Below are 27,855 nucleotides of genomic sequence, written 5' to 3'. Positions count from 1 at the left end.
ACAAGGCCCCAGCGCAGCTCCCTCGGAGCCCTGCGGCCACAGAGGGGGCGGATCGGAGTCAGGGGAAGCAGAACAGAGCGGAGCCCGGGCTTCAGAGGACAGGCGGTGGAGCGGGCGGCCGGGAAGGTGCAGGCAGGGCTCGGAGGAGGGCGGGCGGCCCGGGCCGTACTCGGCCGCACCAGCGGAGCCGTGCCTGCAGCAGGCGGTGGCCATCGCAGGCTCGCCACCCCCGTGCGCCCCTCGGAGGACGGAGGGGTGGGGGCAGAGGAGGCGGAGGAAGCGGCGGCGGCGCCAGGAACAGGGAGGCGGTGGCGGCGGCACGGCGAGAGAGGGAGGGAGCGAGCCGAAGCCGGGCCGGGCCCCGCAAGAGCAACAGCGACGCCAGCTCCTCCTCCTCCTCCGCCTCGGTGAGTCCGCTCCGCCGCCCGGAGAGGCTGCTCGCCGCCCAGCACGGATGCCGGCTCAGGCCGGGCCGCGCCGCCGAGGTGCCCGGAGAGAGGCCCGCGCCGCGAACGGGACACCGCGGCCTCCGCTGGGTGAGCGTCCCCGGGGCAACGGCCTTCCCCCACTCTTTTCCCTTCTTCTTTCCTTCGGTGGCAGCCGATGGAGAGCCAGGATGGGGACGGTGCAGTTCTTAGCTTGCCCGCATCCCTCATCCCGAGCCCCGGCCTCCTCTGCCTTTGTTTGCGCGGCGCCCCGAGCTCTCGGCGGCGCCAGGCCCTGCGGAGGCAGCGGGGCTGCGGCGCGGCCTGCATGGCGGGCAGGGAGCAGCCGGGCCGGGCCGCGGGGATTCTGCACAGCCCCCGCCTGGCAGGAGGGGCCGCCGCCGACCTCCTCGCGGCCCTGTGCCCACCTCCCCTGGGCCGCTGCCCCAGTGCTCATGCAGCTGCCTTGTGCCGTGACCGGGGGGCGGCCGAATTAGGCTGCTTCCTTTCCACATCCATCTGCCTTCATTTTTGGGTTTGCAAGGGTCTGCTGCTGGGCAGGTCGCCAGGGGTGTCATTTTGTACTATTGCTGTCGGGGCTTTGCACTGTGAAGGAGCTTCGCGGAAGGTGAAGCTGTAAATGTCATGTTATTGTTAACTGAGGGTATGCCAAGGGCTGTGTAAGGGGTAAGGGAAGCACTGCTAGCTGAGACAGGCAGCACTAAAAGGCTTAAAAAGCTTAAGATTTTTCTATATATATATATATATTTTTTAAATCCAAACAACAGGTAAACAAATAGAAACTTTACTAGCTTTTATTGTTCTTTAAACTGCCTCTTCCATTCTCTTTCCCTAATGGTGTAGCTTTGGTCAGAAACAACTGGTTCTGGTCCTTGCCAATCTGTTGTTTAAGAAAGACCTTTCCAAAACCCTGAACTTTTGAGATGCAGAGAATGCTGCTGTGATGTGAGATGCTTTGAATGTCTTTCTTTTTCCTTCGTTCTTTCATCATTTCTCCCCATATTTTTAGAACCGTGATAATTTGCAGGATAGTATTTTTCTGCAGAGAAGGTTACTCTGTTAAGAAGGCACTAGCAGTAGAATATTCTTTGGAATGGGAAAGTGTCTCTTCCAGTTACTATATTCTTCTGCCCTTTCATGATGAGGTCTCAACCCCTCTTTCCTGCCTGCCAGTAATGCTTACACCATGTCCAACCTCTTAGCACACCTGTAGTTAAAAATGCCTGCTGCAGGCCTCCTGTCTTAGGGAGCTGATTTCTATAGAAGTACTTGAAGAATAATCCTTCTGCATTTCTGCCATGGCTGGATGCTATTTTTGTTTCACGTCAATTAGCCCATCCTTGGATTGTAGAAAATATGTAAGCTTTGGCATAGTTATGAGATAAATTACTCTAGCTTGGCTGGAAAATGTAAACCACCGGAGAATATCTAGGTATTTTTGGAGTCTTTCACAGCAAGAGAGTAATTGTAGCTCATGCTTTTCTGCCTAACTTACTAAGGCAGATTTCAGCTTTTTCGAAGTGCTTACTTTAGTGAAGAAAACCTTTAACGAAGTTTTCACTTCTATTGTATATTTCTTATTATGCAGCATCACACTAAGTTTAGAACTGAACTTTCACTTAGAGCAGGCTCACCTGTTATGTACACTTGAATCAAGCACCTATTCCCTGACTTTTGAGATTTAAATAGATGTTGTTGGGTTTTTTCCCCTGGCAGTTAAGATTCAATGAAATTAAACCTTAAAAGTATGAGTTGTTGTAGTATTATGTGGATATGTGCATTTGCTAACATCCCCAGAAGCTTCTTGCTATAGATCAGTAGAGAAGAAGCGCTGTATTGTTTCCCAAGCTTTCGGGAGGGTCTTTATGGTGCTAGATACCTTCAACTAAGGGCTCTTGTAGCGTAAGTTACAATGTAGGATAATCTTAAAAATTGACTCAGTAAAATATGAAAAAGATACTGGTGTTACTGATGTTTACCATGCTGTTAATTTGTTTCTTCCTAGGTTGTGAAGTGGGTCAGTCAGATACTTTGAGTTAGGCCTAGAAGAGGAAGTTTGGACAAAACAACAACTTGGTCCCCATTGCTGTGCAGGTAGATCACATTACTCTGCTTAATGCAGTGAAGAGGTGGAGAGAGAGTGGACTCTTAATCAAGAGTTCTTGAGAAGCATGTTAATTTCTTTATGTTTTTATGAAAACTTCTGTATTTGTAGGGTAACTAGAGGATTGGTGTCTGAAAGACTTGTTCTAGTAGTGTTGCCTTGAATTGACTACATATTTGCTGCATCATTGCTGGCAAAACTGAGGCCATAGTTCAGGGGAATTCATTATGTGCCATGTTTGCTGTTACTTTACTTCCTCCCTGGGCCTATGTAGTGCTGTTTTGGTAGTACAACATGCCATAGGGAGGCGAATGATAGAGAAGTAAATGGAAAGGAGACTGATCTTTGCTGGTGTGTCTCGGCTTGTTGGTAAGGCTTTAATGTGTGCTAGCAACAAAACAGAGAGGATGGCTCCATTAGCAACAAAACAGAGAGGCTTGTGATGCTGCATGGAGGAAAATATACTACAGATATTATAAAAGTAAATACACTTTAACTTGTGAGTGCAAGTACTGAAGTTTATTGAGTGGAAATTGGGTAGGGTGGGGACTGAAAAACAGAGTAGAGTTCTTATGCAAATTGACTGTATATTTCAGTGGAGTGTTAAGAGAAATACAGAACTTTGCTTCCTTTTTTTTTTTTTTTTTTTTTAAGAGGAACAGCAATATCTAGTAATTTTCCTCATCCTTATGCTTGTGCCAAAATCTAATTTCATTCCATTTTTTTTAAATATATGCTTATTTTCTGGAAATACATATAAGCCTTCAGAAGACCGTAAATGTACTTGATACAAAGTTCCTAAGTTTTTGTGAGCCTTCCTTGTGAGGGGCTCGTGTGGATCCCAGTGTATTTGCATTTAATAGAAAAGTGAAGTATCCTTCAAAAGGAAAAAAATCCTGAAAATTTTCATTGACAATATCAGATGACAGGATATGTGCAGTACTATGTTATTTAAAAATAAGGGGATCATGCTTCTAATAGAATATTCACTATCCATGTTTAAAAAGCAGCTTCGTTCCACTGAGATAGATATGCTTCTAATATGACAGACCCTGAAGATAAATGGTGATCAGTAGATCCCTTCTGCTATTGTTATTTCTGTTTTTCTCTGAAAATAATTGCATTCCAAATCAAAACATGTATGTATGCATTAAATGAATTTCTGTGATTTTCTGTGATAAGAATAATAAAACAAAGATGGCTCACCTAATTCAGCCTCTTCTAGTAGTTAAAAACCAGACTTTTTTTTGTTTTTACAGTTAAAACAAGTAACTGGCTGTGAATTATTGCCCTGGATAGCAAATATGAAGCTGGCTGTATGTGAAATGTTGTCTAATATATTAAATATATAAAGTTGTGCAAGCCTTGCTAGAATCTGCATAGGCTGATATTAAAAAGACATCATAATACAGATTCTGACTTAGGCTGCTTACTGTCAGAATTAAAACTTTCACATCAGTGTTAAAAATTGAGCTCTTAGATTTACTTAAGTTACTCCAGATTTTTTTTTTTTCTTTTTGTAACAGTTTTCATGGTTTTCTGACTTTTCTGTCATGTATGAGCATGCAAGGAATAAGCATCTGCAGCTCCAGATAGCTTCAGCAAGTTTTGAGGTGTATGGCTTTACAAATCTGATTACTATTCACTAAAGACTGTAATATGGATTCAAGAACAGAAAATTACTGTCTTTTTGTTTTTAAATAAAGTGTTATTTGCCATAATTATTTTCTTGTTTTTGTTGTTCTGGAAAATACTGAGATAAAATAGTGTCTCTTTTCTGTTTCCTTAATCATTCATATAACACTTTGAACTCTTTGGAGCTCAGTTGGTTTTGTTTATGACAAGGATGTAAGCCATATTATTACCTAAGAAGTTGTTCCTTGGATGCTATGTTGCCAAGAAAACTGTTCAAGTTAAATATAAATCTTCATTTGGTTATTGAGGATGCAAGAAATTAGCTGTCATCTTCTGCCTCTGACATTAAAACTCTGTTGAAGGTATATAGAAAATGTTTGTCTTGCTTGCACAAAACCTCAACCTAAAGATGTCCTGTGTAGGTATTTCTGTCCAGTTGCTGCTTTCCAAACATTGCTTCCTATTATGTATATATCAGACACACAGAGCAGATGAGGTTTCTTGTATTCTGATGAAAAATTCTTTTTCATCAGTAAGTGCAAGTAAGTTGGCAGCTTTAGAAAATCTTAGATTTGTAAGGTATGTGTGCTTTTTGTTATAAAAACCAAATAATTCTGCTGTAAACTGCTGTAAAACAGTTTTGGATGAGAGCCATTTTTTCTGGCATTGAAGGTATAAATAGATGTTATTTTTTTTTTTTTTTTTTTTTTTTTTTCTTGCATAGCTTGTTAAGTGGTCTCTAGTTTAAAAAAAAAAAAAATTAAACAATGAAAATGAACCTATGAGTATTGTTAGGTAAACTGTACAGATATGTGGTATTTTTCTTTGCTTCCCAAAGCAGTGTATAATCAGCAGCTGTATTTGTATTATTTAACTTGCATAGTTAGATACCGATCTGTAAGAAGACTTGTGTAAGGTTTTGATGGTCTGAAGTTAATGTGATACATGTAGCTAGCACATAAATGGATAAATTTTAGCATTTGAAACCATAGAGGTAAAGCTTTAGTTATTGCTCCTCAGGGATATTCTGCATTACTTAAAACAACACATAGACTGTTACTCTCGATGACAAAATCGTTGAAAATGAGATTCTAGTCAGGCTTCCTTTTACAGTGCGTGATCTTTGTTTTTCTTGAGTAGTTTTATTCTTAATTAATCTTGACGTTCTGTGGTAAATCTGCTAAAACAGCAGTTTGTAGGAGTCTTGAGTAGGTGATTTTTTTTTTTTTTTCCCTTCTCTAAAGCAGTCTGTATTCCTCAAAAAGGTCAAGAATAAATTAGTAGGCTATTCCAAATGTTTCTGAAGAATATTTGATCCCAAGATGTCTCTGAAATAGTGGTGAAGCTTGCTTTCCTTTTTGTCCTTCTGGTTCTGAGAATCCCCAGACTTGGCCTTGGGAAGTGCTACAAGACTGGGCAGTTACAAGCTATGGTATTAACTGTGTTTCTGACATTGGTAATGGGTTTTAATACTCTCAGAATCCCTTACCTACTCTTTTGGCTGGTGATTGGGTATCAGATTAGGAGTTTAATAACTGAAATACAGAAATACAGACCAGTGGCATCAGGTAAAGAGGTTTTGATTCCAGAAATTGTGCCTTATAGTGTGAGATTTGTAGAAGCTGCATTCCAAAAACAGGATAGGCAGCTTTTCAGGATGACACTCTTCTTTCAGATGCTGGTGAGAACTCTGTGACTGAAGAATTCTCACTGGATTCACTGAACAGAAGCTGTTTGTGCAAGCATATTGGTTTTGATGAAACTTGCACTGGGAAAGGCTTGCAGGCTGGAATTTTGGTCAGCCCAAGGAGACTGATTCCAGAATAGTCGGTTTGTGCATTCAGAGGTTAAGTCTCTGGGCTGAATTTAAGATCTCGCCTGGATCACTGTAAGGTGGGTGTCTAGTGGCTTTTCCCCCCTCCTATTCACTGTACTCTTTTCAGTGGAAAACAGAGGAGAAAAAAAAAAAAAGAAAAAAAAAACCACCAAAGAAACCAGTTCTGATCCAATGCGTTCTGAAACTTTGACTTTTCTCCTTTTCTTGGCTTTAGAAAAGAGAGTATTTGGTTAGTAATAAATAATGTTGAGAAATAATTAGGGATTAGTCATAGGTCTCTGGCATGGTTTTGGGCAAAATCTAGTAACTTGGGAAAATAAATGAAAATGTAAATATTTTTCAGTCCCTTGCTGAAAGGTTAAGACTCTATACTGACCAATCGTATTTGTTGTAGTGCTGTTTGAAATGTAGTTCAGTGATGTTCAAGAGAACAAAATGAAGGGGAGTTGTGTCATTAGGGAATCAGAAGCCTTGCATGCCACAAAATCAGATGCTTCTTGGAATTTGCGTTATTTTAAATGGTTTATCGTGGAAAACAGTGTGTGAACATTGAAATGTACGTATCTATTTTCATTTTTTAATTGGGTTAACACATTTATTTTATTTATTGTGTACATAAGTTTAAATCTATGCCAGAGAGAACAGGAGGAAAAGGCAGATTCTGTGTGCATATATGTCTCCCTTTTTTTTTTTTTTTTTTTTTTTTTCTCCATGTTTGAAATTTCAAGCTCAGCTAGCTTTTGCAGCAGAGCTCCTCTACTCCTGGCTCTGCAGAAATTTGACCTCACTCTGGAGACAGCTATCTTAAGGACTTTGTGTTTGTATAAATTTCATGCAGCATGTTATTTCATATAGACAATGAAAACTTTATCTTTGGTCCTGCATCTAAGAATTTATACACCAATTTGAAGTTCCTCAGTTTAACACTCCAGTTCTTCAAGTGCAAGCTAAACATATTGTACTGTGAGCAGTGCCATTGAGTTAAATGTCTGCTCATAAATTGATCTTTACTGGGCTGATACTCAATATTAAAAAAAAAAAAAAAATAAAAATCAGCTTATTTGGAACTGTGTGGAATATCTCTTAACAACAACAGTAATAAACCCCAGGCAGTAATGACAAACAAACAAAAAAATCAATGCAACAACAACCAACCTGAGAGCTTTCCAGTTTGCATCAGGACAAAACAGTGTCTCTCTAAAAACTTTAATGAAGATATTCTTTCTCCATCAGATGTGCTGTCCATAGCAGGATGTTTCTAACTGCTGATTATTGCAGTGTAGGTTTGGATGGGACATGAAAAAAGAAAAAAAGATCTTAACTATGAATAATTAAGAGGGTGTAGTTTTGACCCAAAATCACAGAATTTGCATGTAGACTAAACTCTGTCAGATCTGGTGCAGTCTTGTGAAAAGCCTAAACTCTGGCAAATTGGGTCTTCATTAAAAAAAATTGCTAAGAAGTTTTGCCCATGCAGTAAAAATTGTGTTCCTATTTTAGTCAATGCACTAGTTGTGCAGTGTTTTTTTTCCACTCTAGGCTGAAAAGGACTGTCAACTTAGAAAAGCTATGTAATGTTTTACTTTCTTTTTTAAGGGAAACAAAATAATAAAATTTTTGACATTAGATGGAGATAATACTCTCTACAGGTGTGTTTACCTTGTGTATTTGACAGTACTTTGAAGACAGCCATTTCTACTGTTACTCTTACATGGCCAAGCTATAAATCATGAAAAAGGTAATTACTTTACTGTTTGTTCTTATTGGGCCTTCTGCCACTGAAAATGGGAGGGAAAATATTTTAAATAAGCTGTGTTTTACATTCTTATTTTCCCAAATGCAGAGCTTGGATTACTGTCTGCACTGGGTCCTAAGAACTTGGAAAAACAGTCAGAATGCACTTTCTGGTCAACACGTCCAGGCTCTTCTGCCAGAGTGTATTCTGAGAGCAGCTGCATGCTTACAGGAGGCACTTTATGAGGAGGAAATTTTTCTCTTGGGTCTCATCTTGACTGAGGATCTCCCAGTCTTTAAGCAGCAAGAAGAAAGTCCTCTCACATTCTCTGGTTTGTTTCCTTCTTTTTGGTTTGCCTGTAAACAAGCCCTGATTTTCTTTCATTAACTGAATCCGTAAGAGGCTTGGTTATGGTATCAGATAGTGTTCATCATTCTGTGTATAGATTTGGTTAGACTTGGGGTGAAAGCAATCCTGACAGAATGTTCTATACGTATTTTAACAAACGTACCAATTTTACTTTTAAGTAGGGAATACACAGTTAATAAAATAATCATGACAGTTTAGAAGGATCATTTTCAAATGTCCCATTCCAAAGGATTAATTCTTTCATAAAGTTTTAAAGCTTTCTTAAACATAAAGCTTTAAAATTGTCTTAGTGTTGTCTAGTAACTGGCAGGCTAGCTTGTCAATCATGGAGAGTCCAAAAAAAAAAAAATGCTGGGGATACTAGAAACAGAATATATTGTAACGAAGAGTAGAAGAAAAACAATTTGGAATCTTAACGGTGGAAAAGAGAACAGAATTATGAGACTTCTTCCATTCTGTTTGTACGTGCAGTACTCTAAGAAACATGATGGTACATGATCTTTCTTTAGTTGCCTCGTATGAAACATTTTCTGATTCTGAAGATTCTGGAAATGTTTTCAGAATCTGCAAGTGAAGCTTCGTATATTACTGCTGTATTACTTAAATATTGCTTTATCAAGGCACAATGTGAAGAATGTGATTAGCTATGTTACAGCCGTTCATGTGCTTTGAGTTTTGAAAGAATGAGTGAGGATTCTCCCCCTCCCCTCAAATGCCACCAAATTTGATTGTATTCAGAGCTTAATATGATTAACGGGGTAGTTAGAAGTGAAGATGCAGGCAATAGAGATTTTGTGTACTTATTAAATATCATAAAACTATCAAATTTGATAATAAGCAATTAAGTAAGAACAAATACTGGGGGGAATATTTTTTTTTTCAAACAACAGGAATTCTTGGATTTATTTTCAGATTGTTGAAAGGCAGATTAAATTTGGTCTTTCTCACCTCTCATCAGTAATTTTATTCCACTTACAGAATATGCCTGGTAAACTAAACCTAATTAATACCATAGTTTTCGAAAACTGAACTAAAATGATTTTTTCCAGCTTTTTGAAGTAACTTGCTTCTGTATTATATTAGCTTGTGATGACTGCAGTTTGTAGGAGATTTTATTACTGTCTTTGCCCATAAAAATCAAATGGTTTTACTTAGAAGTAATGGGAAATGTTATAGTTTGATTATCAACACAAGCTATGAAGTCACTTGAAAGAAGTCATCATTACTTTATTTGGGCACTTCACTTTATTTTACTTTTTACTTTACTTTATTACTTTCATCTTAAATATTTATCTTTAAACCAAAATTCTTATTTTAACCCCCTTTTGTAATATTAACTGCTAATGTTATCATTTGTGTGTAACAAGGAAGATTGTGTAGGATACTTATGGAGTGATGAACATTATATTTTTCTATGTGTTGTGGTTCTTTCAACCTTAAAATCTTGATACCTAAAAGCGTGATGAAGATGGGTTTAAGAATCTGATAACTACTATGTGTAGATAGGAGGAAAGAAGGAAAGAGAGAAACAGAGTGAATCTTATTTACTTGGGAAGAAATTATAAGATTATTAGAAAAATGTTTTTGTATGCAAACCTTTTCCTTGAATTAAGTTTTCCCTCCTTTTAGGTACTTTCAGAGCCTCAAACAAATCAATATTATTCTCAGTTGGGTTGCATCTTGCTGAGTAGCATGGGTGTTCAGAATAGAAATGAGATGCTAATGTAACTGTGTGCAAGACTGAGTTCTTTATACTTGTATTATATACACTTTTGCATTAAGAACAGATTCTGAAGTTTGAGTGAAGCATCTTGTTGAACTCTTCTTTATTGTGGACTGTTCTATATTGTGGGTGAACTACGTTGGGCTTAGGTTCTACAGGGCAACATTTGTCTACAATACAAGATTAAATGCAAAATTACCCAAAACTTCCCTTCTTTGCACATACACAGACTGACTTTCTGGCCCAGTTCGTCTTTCTTAAACTGTTTCTTCACAGCAGAATATCTTAAAGAAGAATAACTAAGAATTTCCCTTCCATCATGCCTAGGACTGCTCTCCAGGTTGCTAGAATTTGTCATTTGATTTTTCCCATGGGGCAAAATTCTTTTTGTGATGTGCAGAGATATATTGCAATAGCTTATCCATTTCTCATGATGCCCAGAAGAAAAAGTGTTTGTGCTCATATTTTATTTGATGTGATTTTGTGAGGTGATGACAGGCCAGTTTCATGTTTCCCTTTCAGAACATGCCTGAGGAGCAAGGCATAGCCATGAAGTAGGCCTGGGTACAGTTTTGCCCAGATAGAGTACTGCGTTTGTATGCAAAAATAAAGTGAAGGGCTGCTAAAGAGTTTTTAATTTAAAACTACAGAAACAAAAAAGCATCTCTGGTGTTTGAGTGCTTCCTTGATTAAGCAGTTTTGTGTGTGTAGGGGAGAGGGTTTTTGATTAACAATATCTTAACTATATGGTCTTAGTTTCTGTGGGCTTGTAAGGAACCTGACTCTTCTATGCCCCACGTACTTGCAGTCCCTGTTGAGTTTTGGGGGAGTCACGTATGGTGAAAAAAATCTTAGCTTGGATGAAAATCAGATACTTTAAATCTATTTTAGATTAGGCTGGTTGTAGCTTTGACCTTTGCAGTTTGTCAAAATGTACTTTGCTTTGAACTGTATTTTTGGAAAGCAGGCCGTCAGCCTCAGATCTGTAGTGTCACAAGCAGAACGTGGTAGGAACTGTGAGAATGCTCTGTCTCGATGGAGACACCAGTTAGCATAATAAGTGCTTGTTTCATATAAAGTTTAAGCTCTAGAGATGAATGTTGTCAGCCTATTTGTCTGAGTTTACTTTCTTTAAAGACTTCAGAATTCAACAGAATGTCAGAAAGTTGAATCATTACTAAATAGAGGACAACAGTAGAAGCTATCCTGAAAGGTTGAGTACATCAGAAAGATGAAACCTAAAGTTCTGTTCTTGCTTATTTCTGTGTTGTCAGCAAATTCCTGAAAGGCTCCACAGGCTTTAACTAATTGATCTCCTTTAGTGGGTGACAACTTGCTGCTGCAATCAAGTACTTGAGTCATGCTCATTTTGTTCTGTTGACATTATATACTTTCATGGAGATATGAGGGAGATTTCAGTTTTAAGTAGGCAGTTGTTCAAGATCCCCTACAAGTCAAACTCTCCCTGCCTCAAATCACGTCATTAAAGTTCAGAATTCAGGTTTTGGAATTAAATCACCTGAATTTGTCCCATTGGTGCATATACATTGTTAGTCAGCTTATGAATCCATCTAAAACAGTGGAACTTGAGTTCGCCATGTTCTGGCTCAGTAAGTGTTGAATGGAGCATTGAATGCCTGTGCATTAACATTTAAGGGTCTGATATAGAGACAGCAAGAATCCTTAATTAAGCCAATAATTCTGTTTGTGAGCTCTGGAATTTGGAGTTTAATTAGTATGCTGTAAGTAAATTATGGGATCATACACTTCAAAGCTTGATGAAGAATAGAATTAATGTAAGCGTTTTTGTTTTCTGTATGAGGCAAGACAGAAAAGAGTTGCATAGGCAACTTCTGGCTTTTCTCAACTTCTGAGTTCTTGAACTTTGAGCCCTGATGAAAATTTTTGATATGTTTCCTTATGTAAACAACTCAGAAAAAGGGTATAAAACCATGTTTCACATTGTACTGCTGTTTAAGAGGAAAAGTAAATGATTAGAAGTTGTTTCAGAAGTTGTCTTTGATAGTTTTAGTGACTATTTTACAAGTTGGGGGAAAGTAAAATTGCTAGTGGAACTAGCAGATTTCAGAAGTAAAACCTCAAAATTCGAACCAATGTTATACAGAAAATGTTTTCAATTTTTAATATTCTTTCTTGTGATTTCTCATTATTACTGATACAGTGTTGCATAAACCATTCTTGTTTTGTCTGTTACTCAGAAATAAAAACTACATCACAATAACAAATCACTTTTGCTTCTAATTAACATATGTGATATCTTGATATTTTGAGTTAAATATTTTTTGTGTTATAGTGGAAAAGTTTTGTGAAACGCATGGCTCAGTGAGGACTGGGACTATTTAATCTGAGCTTCCTCCCTTGTTCTGTACAAACTTTCGAACTCCAGAGGAAGTTTTTCCTGTATTTAGCGATGTCCATGCCTTGGATTTTATTTTTCTAAGAATATATGAATTTTTGCAATGGCTGCTGTCTCACTTCAGATGCCCTTTATGTGCTGTTCTGATTAAAACTTTGGCAGTCCTGAAGGGGATGTGATGCATATGAACAGAAAGAGCCTTGCTTGCTGAAGCTTTGTTTCTACAGAAAGTAAGACAAAACCCAACTGTATTGAATTTATTGAATATAACTCTAACCTCTGAAGAACTGAGTAGGGAACTCGGTTTCTTGAGTAGGACCTATAGTCTGCATAAGTTACTATAAAACAGTGCTTATCGAGTTTTTATTTTTTCAAGGATTGGGAAATCCAGGCTTGTCTAGAAGTACTTTTTATTTTAATTCAGCCGATGCAATTTCATCTCAGGTACTTCATGTTTCACTTAATGTAATTCAGGCTTAGACTGAATGGTAACATATACTTTATTATGCATGTTGTGTTTCTGTTAATGATGTGCATTTGTAGCACAACAATTGGTTATTATTTTGGAAAAAAGCGTTTAATCAATGAGTGAAAAAATACATGAATTTCACACACAGAAATGAGATTTCTTTCACTTCACACAGCTGAGGAATATATAGAATAGAGCTGTTTCCATATATAGAAACTGAATTCTGTGTTGTTTTAGAATTTTCCACTGAGAAAGTAAGGGAAACAACAGATTTAATGCACTTAAAAATTAAAGGAACAGATGTAGGAGTCTGTGCAAGTCTGAAATTTATTAAGTCTTTAAGTTCTGTGGAAAATTAATGCTTTTATATGAGGCAAGTATTTATGCTGTATTGAGATTAAACTTTTTTTATGTGGTCTGAAGGAGAAGGGTAAGATCTCTGTGGTGCCTTGTAGCAAATAAATTGTATTTGCCCCTCTGATAATTAAGTAAAGAAAGTCTGAAAGCAGAGGTCAGTCCCTTCCTCTCTTATTAATTGCTTCTTCCTCCTCTGCAGTGCTTTGAGATTTAAGTGAAATGTACGAATGTTGTACAACATTAAACATTATATACAAAAGATCTTTTTGCTCCTTTCTTTAATCAAGGCCTTGTGCTTTCTTTCCACTCAGACCGTAATGGGTCGACTTAATCTTTCTATTTATGTAGAGGGTTAACTGCATTATAAAGGATTGCTACATTTTAACTTAAATTGAGATGATTATATTGAGATAGAGTGGTATCTTTTAACGAAAGAAAGCTGTTACTGTTATTGAAAATGACACAGTAGAGGTGGTGAGGGTGGTAGCTGCAAAGATCTCAGAGAGCTGCCTACTTGGTCATATAAATTTAAAGTATGTTTCATCCCCAGTCAGAAGCTAATCTCTCTGCGGTTGATTTGAAGCCACAGGTCCAGCCTTAATGAGTTGCAAGATCCAAGATGGAGTAATAGGAAAAAAAAGTGGTGTAAGACTACTGTTTGACTGTGTATGTGTGTGTGCTTGCATCTTCTAGTGCTGAAGCAGTCTTTTCTGAGCTGAAAATAGGAGTGGGAATCTTAAGTCAAAGATCCTCCAATTGTAGGTAGGGTGGACAAAAAGGATTTTTATTTTTTCAGTCATACATTTTCCAATTGGTCTCCATCTGTTTATTCTGAAAGCTTGATTTAGCTTTTTTTGTTTCAACTTGTGCTGCATATGTTAAAACTCCACGGAATAAGAACTTTTATTTATTTATTTATTTTTAAGATGGAACTTAGAATTATAACAATGTTTCTTTTCGTACTAGTGGAGTTTATTAGATGCCTAAATTTGGATTATTACTTGAAGAAAAATATGGTCTTACTCAGCTTATTTTAATTAATAGTAACTTGGGGTATTTCAACAAAGGGGATTTTTCTCCTTAATATTTAGAAAGTAACTTTACTACCTGGAAAGTATTTGTACAGGACGTTTTTCTGTGTTTGTGCTTTTTTGATGCCATTTTTTTTTTTTTTTTTTTAATGAATGTGACTGTAGAGTTCTCTTGACTTGTTTCTTAGGTTTTTCATCTCTTCTTGTCATAAAGAGAGTATCCTATATTGTGCTTAAGAAGAGCATAGTTGTCATTGCCAGTCTTACTTCTTGGTTGGTGCTATAGTGTACAAATGCTACTTCATCCAGATTTCAAACTACAACTCATCTTCTTACCAGCTGAACTGGACAGGCAAATGTGATTTTTATTACAAATTAGCAGCTCTTAATTTTGAGAGAGCAGCAACATAAAAAGTAGGTTTATACTGGCAAGAAGTGTAGTGAACTTCTGTGATGGTAGTGTTTCTGTTAACTTTCCTGGATTTTCCTCTTGCCCCTCTTGCCCCTCGTTTCTTTCCTTTTGAGTATTTTTGAGGACGGAGGCACTCATGTACGTGCACTAAATGGGAGGTGTGTTTCTATATTGCCCTTTCAGTATGTCTGGTGGTTTGTGAAGTTGATTGGTGATGCTGATTTGGTTTGAGAAGCTGAAAGTTTGTTTTGATAATGTGTGAAAGATAATGCACAGCACCTCTTTTATGTTTTCATCAAAATATCTGTGGGCATGTGGCCCTTTTCAGCAGGTTTTGTTCTTATTTCAGTAGTTCTCTACAGTGGCAGTATTTCTACAAGAAGAGAAACACCATCCTGAAGTAGCTCAAATTGAAAAGATAAACTTTTAAAGGAAAATCATCACCAATACAAGCCAACAAATTATAATGTTCAGCTGTTGCATATCTCAGTATTTTCATTCCTTCTTTGAGAAGGATTCAAAGACTTTCTCACAATCATATTATTTGTCGTTAATATTAAAAGAACAGTCAGATTAATGCTGACCAGAAAATCACTTTGAGAGAATATTCTGGTTGATTTTTTTTCTTTCTTTCTGGCATATGCTTTAAATAGTCAGATAGTATTTCTGAAATTACTTTTGATACGTATCTGGGTTCAAGAAGAAACTGTGTTAAGAATTAGTTTCTGGTGCCCACATTTGTATGATGGGATAGGTTCTTTTCAACATATGTTCTGATTCAAGTATTTGTGTGTACTTTTCCATAAAAATAAGCATAGAAGTGCATTTTTTTACTGGTTATCCTTCCCTGCCTTCTTTAGTTCTTGCTATTTTCATTTCAGACACTATTTTTGCTCTCAAATAAGAAGGTGCAGAATAGGTTCATTGCCCAAAGCGTTATATTGTTGTAGCCAGTGTACAGTTTACTACAGGTAACTTGGCACACGTCTTTTAGCAAATCTGTTTGAAAACTTGTTCCATTTTACAAAACATGCTATTGGTCCTTGAAGCTAAATGAGAAGCTGGTTTGTAGAGCATTGTAGTCTTGCAACTTTTCTCTGACTCCTCACATAGCTATTTTAATGTTTAGGAGGATTGCGTATATATCTTAGATAAGCATAAAGTTTTCCCTGCTACCAAGCTGAGGGTACGAGCATACCTTACAACAGAGGAGAATTGTTTTGGTATATATACCTTCTCTTAGGAAGAAGTGGGATGGAGTTCTACTTGAAATTCTTGTATATCATCTTGTGGTAAATCTAACCTTTGCTTATGAAACTAAACTTAATGTTTGCTGACAGACAGTTTGGTGCAGGCTGGTAAAATAACAAGAGATGAAAATTGAGCCTGACTGAGCATTATTCTCATTCTTAGTCTGCTTCTGCATAAAAAAGAAAAGGAAAGATTTATGTGCACTTGATGGATATGATTTCCAACAGAGAAAGCACAACTGCTATGCAGAACAGGTTTCTTTAGTAGCTTCTGTCATTTGATTCAGCAGAAATGGTTCACTTTGTCTCTCTATTGATTTGGCATGAATTGATTTGCTGTTACTTTTGTTTGCTCATTTTCCCTTCACTATTCATGAGGGTCTGAAAGCCAGCTTGGGGCTTTATTTTTTTTCCTGTGTTTTCTCAGCATGCTTGAAATTTTTTTTTTAGCAGTATACTATGTTATCAAATGCCTGCTTAAAAGAAATAGTGGAAGATGGTACTTGTGCCACTCTTAGCAAGTGTATGAAAAACTGCAGTGTGCTTCGCTCTGTGTTTTGGTGTTGATGCCCACCTGTTGGTGAAAGATTTAACAGGAATGAATGAGATGGCTGGTCAGTCGCCTCCCCAGAGCTCACTTCTCTCATGGCAGTGCTGGTCTAATGACACCCAACTGATCTTGAGATGATGGTTTCTGGCTTCTGTCCTCATGTTAGGTAGCTCTGTTTTCAGTTTAGCGTACAGGATGAATGTGCCTGTGGTAGCTCAAGTCAAGTCAGTCCATCCTTGTGTGAGGGTGATAGAGCTTTGGGCAAAGATGTTTAATGTTAGTAACTGGCCTTGGCTATTGTAGTTATGCAATCATTGTAGTTACAGTACTGTATATACACAGATAAACTGTAATACAAATATGCCATTTAACACTCCTCACTAATTTCCCAGAGGAATATTACCAATCAGATAGAAATATTCTGTCCTGCAACCAAATATGGGAAAGACGAACAGAACTTACTGCAAGCATGGATTAATAAAGTCCAGATCTCCAGATCAAGAAACATCCTTTTCCAACAGGGGCTAGGAGTGAAGGTAAATGGTTCCATTACTGGTTTGCATAAAGTTAATTCTATGGATGGATAGTGGTGAAGAAGTCTCTTTCTGTCAGTTTTTTCCTCATTACTTTACCTCACTTTTCCACTAATTATTAAAGGCATACTTTGCTTATTCTTTGCTAGAGGTTAGGGTTTCTCTATGTAATACCAGTTCAGCTATATTGGCCTTCAGAGAAACAGACAGAAATTTCCATGGCTATTCGAATCATAGGAGGTGGATTTTTAAACAGATGGTCTATACTATCTACACTCTGTTCAAGTTTTTGCCTTGTTAACTTAAAAATTGGGAGCATTAAGTATTTTTGAATTGTTATATGAGTAGAAAGTACTGAGCTTTTATCTGTTCTTTACCTTGTTCTAGTTCTATATGAAGGTGTGTTTATTCGTACTTGAGGAAAAAAGAAGGTATTCAAGAGAGGATGATATCAACTTTCATAAAATTCATACTCATTTGAAAATAGTAATTTGCTTGGTAATGGATGAACACTACTTAAACTGTATTTTGTTGTCTTCAAGGTAGTCTGAACTTTCAACATAAGAGCGTATAGTGGAATTTGTATGAATTCATTTAAAAGTCTTCTTTTTAAAGAGCAATGTAATGTAGGAGTTTACTTGAAGATCAGGAAAGTGATAAGCCTTACCATCACCATATGCTAGCAGCAAGTCTAGTCAGAAAGCTGCCACAGTGCATTTAATAAAATGTTCTGTAAAAATAATGATGGTGTTTGAAATAGGTATTTAGTCTCTCTTTTCTTTTAATGAGTATATTATATGTAACTCTATGACTAAAACTACAAGTAGGTGGGAGAAAATAACTTGAATCAATATTTTCTGTTACTGGTATAAAGATATAACTTCCAACCATATAAAGATTTCATTGTTGAAGTGAAAAGAGTGGGAACATGTATGCAAAATGACTTCCTGGTAATTTATGTCAGAAGGTTTAGGAATGCTGGAATATATAGAGATATTTAGGAATTTACAAACTACTTCTCATATTATCTGTGTTTCCTTATGATGCTGTTATTGAGATGTCCTGCCAAATAATGGATGGGTATTTTCTAGAAAGAGTTTGGGGGACAGTAGGAGAGTGACGCTTCATACTTCTGCAGGTTTCATTCACTTACTGTAATGAAAATCTGGTATTTGTCACACCCCAAGAATGCAGAAACTTTTTTTGTTTGTTTTACTTAAAGGTATTTATGTATGAGTATAAAAATAATTGTTAAAAATGTAATAAATTTGAAGCATGTTACTTGGTTCATGCGGTGTGATTCCAAAGAAGCTTGTTACAGTACAACAATTGCAGCTTATTCTAGTGTTTGCATTTTCTTTATAAGCGGAATCCTCTTCTTTTTGCAATAGCAAAACTAGAATTAATGAATCTGTAGTACTGCACTGAAAGTTGGAATTCCAAAGTGTTTTCAAACATTGATTTTCATGTGAAGTCCATAAGAAATGTTAAGTTTAATAAAAATTCAGGCAGTACAAAATATTTAAAGTCATAGAACTGAAAGATAATTCAGTTTGAAAGAAATCTCAGGACATCTCAAGTTCAGCATCCTTAGCCCTGAAATCAGACAAGCTTTCTTTAGAGTTTATAGGGTTGACTCTTGAAAACCTACAAGGATAGAGATTACACAACTCTGGGGAATGTGTTCTGATGCCTGACGGGTCTCATAGTGGAAAAGCTTTTCTTTTTGTAAAGTTGAGCTTATAAATCACCAGATCTGTATTTTTCATGATTGTTCCTCCCCTGTCAATGTTATTCTCTTCACTGTAGCTCCATACACAGCTGCACCAAATGTTTTGAAGTAAGATATGCTTGGCTGGAAGTTGTAAATGATGCAGTTCTTACTGTGATTCTGTGTAAATATTATATGTATTCTAATTATCTCTAGACTTTTCAAGGGAAAAAAATTAAATCAAGTTAAATGCTATACTATTTCACTTTATGGAAATAAATGAACAGATTAATATCTCTTTTAGGAAAGTTTAAGCTATCTGAAGCACTATTGATTAATAATACCAGACAAAATTTACTGATGATATTTTTATTAAAAAGTTGGCAATTCTTGGCATAATTGTAAGTTGCATTGTGCTGTATATTTGTAGTATGATGTTTTTTTGTCTCAATCCTTAAGTGTTAATGCTGTTTTATTTTGGTAGTAGTATTTTTTTGGCAGAATTTTTTCATGAGATTTGTCTCAGGAAATGAGTATATCTAATCTGGAAGTGTGAAATAGATAAGAAATGATTGAAGGCCATGTAAATATAGATGATCACTTTTGCTTTTCTACTTTTGCATACAATGCACTGACGTAAGTGTTTGACTGCTAGTCATTGCAACCATTTTGCAGCATCTAATTAGATTTCACAAAGTGCTACTTTTAGCTTTCAAAATTTTTCATAAATTTAGTGCCAGTGTAATAGCAGTATGTGAGCACATGACTGACTCCAAAGATAAGCAGCCTGTAAAGCTTTAGCTTTGCATCTGTTCATTAATACTTCATGTTTTGACTAATATGTTGGTGGTAGTTTTTTTTTTTTTCACTTCAATATGAGGTATACATATTTAGGTTTGATTATTTTTAATAGCACAAAGAGGATCATGGTATTTAATGGATAGTAATGGATAGTAATTCCTGATACTGTTAGTCAGGATGCCTATGTTTTATCAATCTGCATAATTTTAAGGATTTGGAAATGAGCTTGAGTTGAAAGTTGATAAGCCAAACTTTCATTTTGACTCTTTAGTCTGCATTAATATTTCATTATTTTTCTGGGTCTGATTATTCTCCTGCTTTCAGTCGGTGTTCCAAATATTACTGCTTACAGTAACCAAGCTTTGCAGTGCATTAATGTGCTCCAGAGCATGTTTATAGTTACAAATACCTGCCAGAAACATTTCCAGAGGTATTTCTAGTTAGACTTCTTAAATGCACAGTACAGCAGATGGCACTGGAAGAGCACATCTATGCAAGACTTCAGTGATGCTGTAATTCTTGTGATATAGAAAATACTTGTGAAGCTGCTGCATTGCTGAGAGTTCTGATGAAATTCAGCAACTCATTTTAATGTATTCCAGGAAGTAATGCATGCTGAGCTCTTCTGTTTGAACTTCTGTGGATGCAGACAGTGAAAAATTTTATACTTGCAAGTATGTTAGCTTATCTCACATTGTGAACTGTTTAAACATATATGTAATGCAGAATTGCTAGTTTTTTCATTTGCTAGTACAAATGAAGAAGAATATTTGGATCAGTTGGGGTATTTGACTTCATGATACTTTTGCTTTTTCTGTCTTGGATAAAAAAACATGTAAGATGTCATAATGTACCATGATTTCCTTTTAGATAAAACTTGTTTAGAGACTTCATCTGATTTGTTGGTGTTCTCAGTTTGCTTCAGAGAGCTTCGGCCAGGACTGTCATTCACTGGATTTTTATAATCTTTTCCTGGATTAATGGGCTGGACTTCTGAATGTAAACATATATACACACACACACACACACACACACTGTATCTGGTGATTTATATTTGAATTAAAAGTCTTTATCATTTCTTTATGTGAAATATCACTAGTATAGAAAGAGAGTTTCAAGAATTTGGGCAGTCATGCATTTTGCTTGATTAAAAATATCAGCTGTTAAAGTAGACTGATAAGTGTAGAACACGTTTTGCTCAAGCATATTCAGTAGTCATTCTCAAAGTGTAACATTGTCATTTCTGTATATATGCTGCCAGAAAGATTTATCTTTTGAGATTATTTTAGATATTAAATTCCTATTTATAAAAACAGAACATGTCTTTGGAGTAGTGTGATGCAGATGGTAAAGAATTGAAGGCTAGGATACAAATCTGTGTAAATCAAACTTTCAGCATTTCTGCTGTTTATGAGAAAAAGTTCAGAATCCTTAGATTCCTTTCACTGTCTTTTAGCTAGTTTTTGATGTGATTGTTTAGCATTTGTGTTCTTGAGGTCTGCGAAAATTGGTGTCTGTCTTCAAAGTGGGGAGATGGCTCTCTCTTTCTCTGCCTGTGTCTATCCACCTATATATTTTAAGATTCACAGTCTCTTTCAGTTTGCCATACTTAGCCCAGGGGCCAAGTTTGCTGCTGCAGTTTGTTCTGCTAACATGCTGTGTAATTGTATGCTTGTGGCATAATGATTGCTACTAAAAGTACTGTACTTTCAAGGCAGAAACAACTTCCCAATCTCTTCTATTTTCCTTGTCATTGTTCTCCCCACTCTGCAGCACTGCTTCTTTGACTGGTTTAGTCAATGCTGAAGAAAAAGAAACTGAAAAATCAAGCTTATGGGTGTGTGTTTGTATGTGTACACAGGACTATAGAAAATGCCAGGTGGAACAGTTGCCTTGGACTTGAGAAGATGTGTCCGCTTAGTCTTGGCAGAAGTACTAAACAGCAGTAGTAGTACTAGGCAATGAAACCCTGTGAATTACCTCCTTTGTGTCTAAAAGTTTGGAAATATTTTTTTTTTTATAGTGCTTTGGGAAGGGGCTTCCATTATTTTCTCTCAGTAGATGTTATTTTGCAGTTAAATTCTTTCTATTTTCATTGACTTGAATTAGTTTTCCTGTAATTATACAATTACCTGAGATTTGCTCTACTACCTTATGGAGAAAAAAAAAAAAAAAAAGTGTGACTGTGACTAAACATGCTTTAATCTGTATTAAATCTGTGTTAAAGCATGTGTGACTGTTATTGGGATTTGTATCTTACATCATTTTATGTTCTGCAGTTATTTTTGTGGGGATGTTTTTACATGCTTTCTGGAAGAGATGTCTCTTTGCTTTACGGTTTTATATATGTGCGTGTGATATGTGTGTATTTTAAAATAGCATGATAAAAGCAGAATGAAGTTGTGGAAATCAAGGCACCAGTGGCAGATTCACTTTTGGAGTCTCATTGATTTCCAAGTCAGCTTTTTCCCCATATGTTTATTTGATGCCTTTTACTCAAGTGCTGCAATTTTTGTTTTGTTTAGAGGGGAAAAAAAATATATCTTTATTGATAATTTTTAAAATATTTCTTTTGTGAAGTTGATTTTTTTTTTTCTTTTTTTTCTTTTTTTTTTTTTTTATTTGCTTCCAGGAGATGGCTCTTGAAGTTAAATGAGGGCTGGATAAAACACATAAATGAAGCAGAAGCTGCTCTGCATGTGTTAGGGCTATATCACCACAAGCACTGCTGATCAGCCAGACGTGGTAACTTGTCATAATGAAGAAAATTAGTCTCAAAACAATTCGCAAGTCCTTTAACTTAAATAAAAGTAAAGATGAAAGTGACTTTGTAGTGGTTCAACAGCCATCTTTAAGTGAATTTGGAAAAGATGACTCCCTATTTGGCAGCTGCTATGGTAAAGATTTGGCTAGCTGTGAAGTCAATAGTGAAGATGAAAAAGGAGGCAAAAATAGATCAAAAAGTGAAAGTTTAATGGGTACGTTAAAAAGGAGGCTTTCAGCAAAACAAAAGCAAAAAGGCAAAGGCAGCACACCATCTGGAAGTTCTGCAGATGATGACACCTTTTCTTCGTCATCTGCTCCAATAACTTTCAAAGATGTGCGAGCTCAAAGACCTCTGAGATCCACTTCCCTCCGTAATCATCATTACAGTCCAACTCCATGGCCCCTTCGACCTACAAATTCAGAAGAGACTTGCATAAAAATGGAAGTGAAAGTCAAGGCCTTGGTCCATTCCTCTAATCCAGGCCCAGCACTGAATGGTGTTCGAAAGGACTTCCATGACTTGCAGTCAGAAAACGTGTTCCAGGAACAAAACAATGCATTAAAAAATACGGAATCTCAGAATGGGGACTTGCATCTTCATATTGATGAACATGTGCCTGTAGTTATTGGATTAATGCCTCAGGACTACATTCAGTATACTGTGCCTTTAGATGAGGGAATGTATCCTTTGGAAGGATCACGTAGTTACTGTCTGGATAGTTCCTCACCCATGGAAGTTTCAACTGTTTCTTCTCAAGTGGGAGGAAATGCTTTCCACGAAGAAGAGAGTCAAGTGGATCAGGATGTAGTAGTTGCACCGGATATCTTTGTGGACCAGACAGTGAATGGTTTGTTGATTGGTACCACAGGAGTCATGTTGCAAAGTCCAAGAGTTAATCACAGTGATGTCCCTCCACTTTCACCTTTGCTACCTCCAATGCAGAATAATCAAATCCAAAGGAACTTTAATGGATTGAATGGCACTGATGCCCATGTGGCCGAAAGTATGCGCTGCCATTTGAATTTTGATCCTAACACTGCCCCTGGAGTTGGAAGAGTTTATGATTCTGTACAGAACAGTGGTCCTATGGTTGTGACAAGTCTCACAGAAGAACTGAAAAAACTTGCAAAACAAGGATGGTACTGGGGCCCCATTACGCGTTGGGAGGCAGAGGGAAAATTAGCTAATGTGCCTGATGGCTCGTTTCTTGTTCGAGACAGTTCTGATGACCGTTATCTTTTAAGTTTGAGTTTTCGTTCCCATGGGAAAACACTTCACACTAGAATTGAACATTCAAATGGTAGGTTTAGCTTTTATGAACAACCAGATGTGGAGGGGCATACGTCTATAGTTGACCTAATTGAACATTCGATCAGGGACTCTGAAAATGGAGCTTTCTGCTATTCAAGATCCCGGTTGCCTGGATCTGCAACTTATCCAGTGAGACTAACAAATCCAGTATCTCGGTTTATGCAGGTGCGTTCTTTACAATACCTGTGTCGTTTTGTAATACGTCAGTACACCAGAATAGACCTGATTCAGAAACTGCCTTTGCCAAACAAAATGAAGGATTATTTACAGGAAAAGCACTACTGAAAGCTTCTGGGAATCTTGCATCTTGCACTTTGGGAACAACAACAACAAAAGAGATTGAATTACAGTTTACAAACTTTCATTATTATCAAAATCTTTTGCTGCCATAACAATATTTCATTTTTGTGTGTAAAAGAAAGGTAATGCATTTGGATTTATGTTTGTTTTGGGTGGGGGGGTTGTGTATTTTGGGGGGCTTTTTATTTTTATTTTTTTGTAAAGAATGATCTCAACTTTATTTTTAGAAGTGTGAAATAGCTATCTTTCATCAATGTGCAGATTAATCACAATGTGAATGATCAAATTATCCTTAATTTCCCCCAAGTCCTTTGCTGCTATCCACTGTGATTTTTATGCATTGAAAGCACATTTCATGTGTATTCAACCATAAGTAAAAGTCAATGAAACTTGTTCAATGGATTTTTATTCCTTTAAAATAGCCTGTTTGAAAAAGATGATCATGGTTAAAACATTGGTATTCTAAATTAAAGAATTTACATCTATCCTAAAAATGATTTCTTAGTTTCCTAATTATAAATTTCTAATATGGAAGAGCTGTGTGATAAAGACATGCTTATGCAGCAGATATCTTAAAAACAAACAAAAAACCCAAACCCAATAAAGAACAAAACATCTTTCTTTTAAGCCTTGTATTGTCTGTACACTACTTTGTGTTTGAGAAAGTTGGTTCAGCTTTCTTGTTGTCTCAGTATTTTGTTCTTCTAAAAATGGCCTTTTAAAAAAAGAAGTGTGTGAGTGTCAATTCATCATACCTATGAGGAAGTTGCAGTATCGGGATGACATCAAATATCTTTAAATGCCATCAGTTAAATGAGCAAACTCCCACCAGGACCCCTCTTTCTGTTGTTCACCCTCTTACCTCCCTTTGGGCAAAAATATGCCCTGAAATTGTAGGAAGACTCTAGGAAAAGCTTTTACTGAAATACGAACTGATAAACCATTTCAGGGATTGGGTAAAACTTCTAACAGGAGGATTTCTACAATATTTATTAAAAATACTAGAAGTTTCAGGATTTTCCATTTTTCTGTAAAGGAAAAAATAGGACTAATAATATTTTGGATGGAAGTTGCTTGAAATGAATCTCTAAAGCTCTATTCTCATAGGCCTCAATGTTCTGGGGAGGGGAGGTTTGAATATATAACGACCACAGAAAATATTTCAGTTAACTGTCATGAAATATGTTTTGACATATGAAATATTGAATCCATTAAGTAAATTTTTATGATATCTGTCGAAGATTCTGGCATTTGAAAAGCTTATAGTTATTCTGACATTTGATAGGGAAAAAGACTTTTAGTTGGGAATACAGGTTCCACACTGCAGTCATTCATTCTTGCAATGTTAATCCATGACATTTTTTGTTTCATTTTCTTTTTTTCTTTTTTTAATTTTTTTTTACTCCTCCTCCTTGCCCGTGATTCTGTCCCTTTTATGTTAAAGGGATCATGGCTAACAGACTTGGGAGGGAGGCTTACTCTGCCCGCCTCCCTCTGTCCCTAGATTTTAGTATTTCAGAGTGTCATCTTCCCCATCTCTAGTAGGAGTTGCTAGTTAGTAAACATCACCATAGAAAGGGCTGTTTATCTTTGATACAGCTTTCTTTTTTTAGGTCATTTTCTTCTTTTTGTTTTATCTAGCCTTTTGCCCCCTGAAGTGAGTATTTAGTAATGAATACACTATTGCTGCAAGGTGGTGTAATAGCACTACATCTTGGGTTGCCTGAATTGATAGACAAAATTTATATTTTTTTAATTTATTTTTTGACCATAATGTTTAACAAAAAAGTAAAAAAAAAAAACAAAAAACAAAAAAACAAAAAAAAAATTACAAAGGTAGATAAAGGCTGCCTTTGCTTTTAAGGAAGTAAGAGTAAGGATTTCTTCTTTAGTCTGGTAAAAGTTTTAAATTAAAAAAAAAAATAAATCAGAGCTGTCTATATACATAATTTGTTTCTGCAATTGAGATGCATGTATGCAAGTGTGAATTCTGTTTTCTTTTTTTCCTCTACTGACATCTCCCCAGCTCTAACCCCTCTGAATCAGAATCACTAACTTTATTCAAAAAAGGCACAATAACCTATTGTATGGTACAGTGTTCTGGTTCTGTCTGTGAGGAGAAAAAGAAAATCATTTTTATAGTTTTCAGATGCATACATCTTGGGAAAAAAACCTCTGGCATTTACTTCACTTTAAAAATTCTTTCCCTGTGCAAGCTGGAGGGCCTATGCATTCTACAGAATCTTTGAAAGATTGTTGTATAATAAATATTTTCTTTGCCATTAAATACCACTATTGAATGCATTAAAGTTATACTATGCCACATGCATTAATTTAGCAGTTACTACGTTGAAATCAAAGTATTTGAATCTATAATATCCCATTCTTATTGCTGAATTGAAAAATATGTAAGAACACGTGCCCATGCCTTTTCAGATTTGTTTGTTCACTCATATGTGTTGATGATTTTTGAAACTGTAGTTCAGCTGTCCAGTTCTTGAATTCCTCCCTTGCTATATTTGTTTAATGAGGTCAACTTACTTTTGTCATTTTCCCCCTCCTATAAAGCTTCCACAAAAGGAACATTTTAAAGTACTGGAGGCCTAGGATGTGGGGACCACATAGCACTTTGTTTCTTGATAAAAATGGAGGTGATGTTTCTACTGAGATCAAAATACTTCAGTAGTAAGCAGACAAAACACAAAAACAAAAAACCCAATACTTATTTTTACAGGTTTCGTTATTCAGAATTTCTCAGTATGTTTTATGTTAAGGTAATTGGACAGCCAGGAGAAAGAACCCAGAAAAAATACTTTGAAAACCTTAAGGGTAATTACAACTTCATATAAGAGATATTAATATAGAATAAACACAGTAACAATTATGAGACAATTTAAAATACTCAGAGTAACCACAAAAAATTGTTTTATGTCTACTTCGTAAAATTTAGAGAAACAATGTGTCCTTGACAAACAAAAAGGAAAATAACTGCAGATATTTTGAGGACTTTTAAAATAGCTACACTAAGAAAAACTTAAATGACTACCATTTTCATAGAGTAGAAAAGTAACTATTTATTCAGCACAACAGCTTAAGGGTTCAAAAGATAGGCCTTTTATGCAACTGAATTGTGGAACAATGTTTTTCAGAATGAAACTTTGAAATAAAATTTCTTTTTTTGAGCATATGAAATAACTGAAATTATTGGTAACACTTGTGTTTCGCTGATTAGAGAGTAAAACAATGTCTGTTATTTGAACATACAAAATTTTGCACTGTTTTTTCTTTTTAAAAAAATTTATAGGTCAGTGTTATAAACAACTGAAACTTGTATTCTTTTATCAATTTGAAGGATACAGCACTTATCCTGCTCTTGACATAGCAAATATCATCTTTTGATAAAGATGCTTTCCTGTCAGAAGGATCAGAAATGCAATTAATAATTAAATTCTTTGTTCATCAATGAACTGACTTTACATTTTGTTAAGGCCAATTTCTTTCTTTGAATATTGGGTGCTGGGCTAAGTGAAATCTGTGCAGTTTTTCTTGTGATGCATTTCATCTATGTGAATACTGGAATTATAAATTTTACATGGCATACCAGCAATATATGGGCTATGATTCTGTTGAGGAAGTATTTCTCTGTTACTGTATTTTCAATTTCTGAGCTAAGCTATGGATGAATTTCATTTCTTTCAATCTTTTTATGACTGCAAAGAATAAAAATTAGAAACATCCTTTATAAATAAAAAATGGACAAGGTGGTAGTTCGTTATACGGTATTGATGTGTCTGGAAACTCCTAAATTCTACAAAGATAGTGAAAAAATCTTCAAGAATTTTCTATGACTTTTATGTCGGGTTAAAGAATTTTTATAGTGATGATGGAGTGCCATGAAGTTAATACTTGCAATCCAGATTGCTGTAGTTTACACTTTTCTCTGTTTCAGACCTGGTGTGCACTATTTGTACTAAGCACGCCACAGAGTGAATTATCCAAAGTCCATTGATTTTAATGTGTTTTGGTTTGTAAACAAAATTATAGTAATTTCTTGCACATTTTGGAGAAATAATTGTATAAGGATTTATGTATCTGCTTCTGGATACAGTGTGTAAATAAAAATTTCATTCACAAGAA

At 36.3% G+C, this 27,855-nt stretch overlaps 1 protein-coding gene across 4 annotated transcripts; it reads left to right on the top strand.

Moving 5' to 3' along the window:
• Positions 1-328: 328 nt before the first annotated feature.
• SOCS6 (suppressor of cytokine signaling 6) lies at positions 329-27,855 on the top strand. Of its 4 annotated transcripts, none has more exons than XM_042870060.1 (2): positions 329-407; positions 21,973-27,855. In XM_042870060.1, the coding sequence occupies exon 2, from the start codon at positions 22,099-22,101 to the stop codon at positions 23,701-23,703; it is 1,605 nt and encodes a 534-aa protein (XP_042725994.1). In that variant the 5' UTR covers positions 329-407; positions 21,973-22,098; the 3' UTR covers positions 23,704-27,855. The 4 variants fall into 4 exon arrangements, with proteins under 4 accessions (XP_042725994.1, XP_042725993.1, XP_042725995.1 ...); XM_042870059.1 differs by lacking the exon at positions 329-407 and adding an exon at positions 475-536; XM_042870061.1 differs by lacking the exon at positions 329-407 and adding an exon at positions 2,469-2,540.

The sequence above is a fragment of the Lagopus leucura genome, unplaced genomic scaffold (genome assembly GCF_019238085.1).
Source record: "Lagopus leucura isolate 7727_CA_CO unplaced genomic scaffold, USGS_WTPT01 Super-Scaffold_100002, whole genome shotgun sequence".
Taxonomy (NCBI): Eukaryota; Metazoa; Chordata; class Aves; order Galliformes; family Phasianidae; genus Lagopus; species Lagopus leucura.
Note: the sequence above shows the minus strand (reverse complement) of the source record. Positions and strands in the feature narration are given on the sequence as shown.

What these genes read in the sequence shown, in the direction of transcription:
- SOCS6 (XM_042870060.1), top strand. Translation starts at nt 22,099, where the DNA reads ATGAAGAAAATTAGTCTCAAAACAATTCGCAAGTCCTTTAACTTAAAT.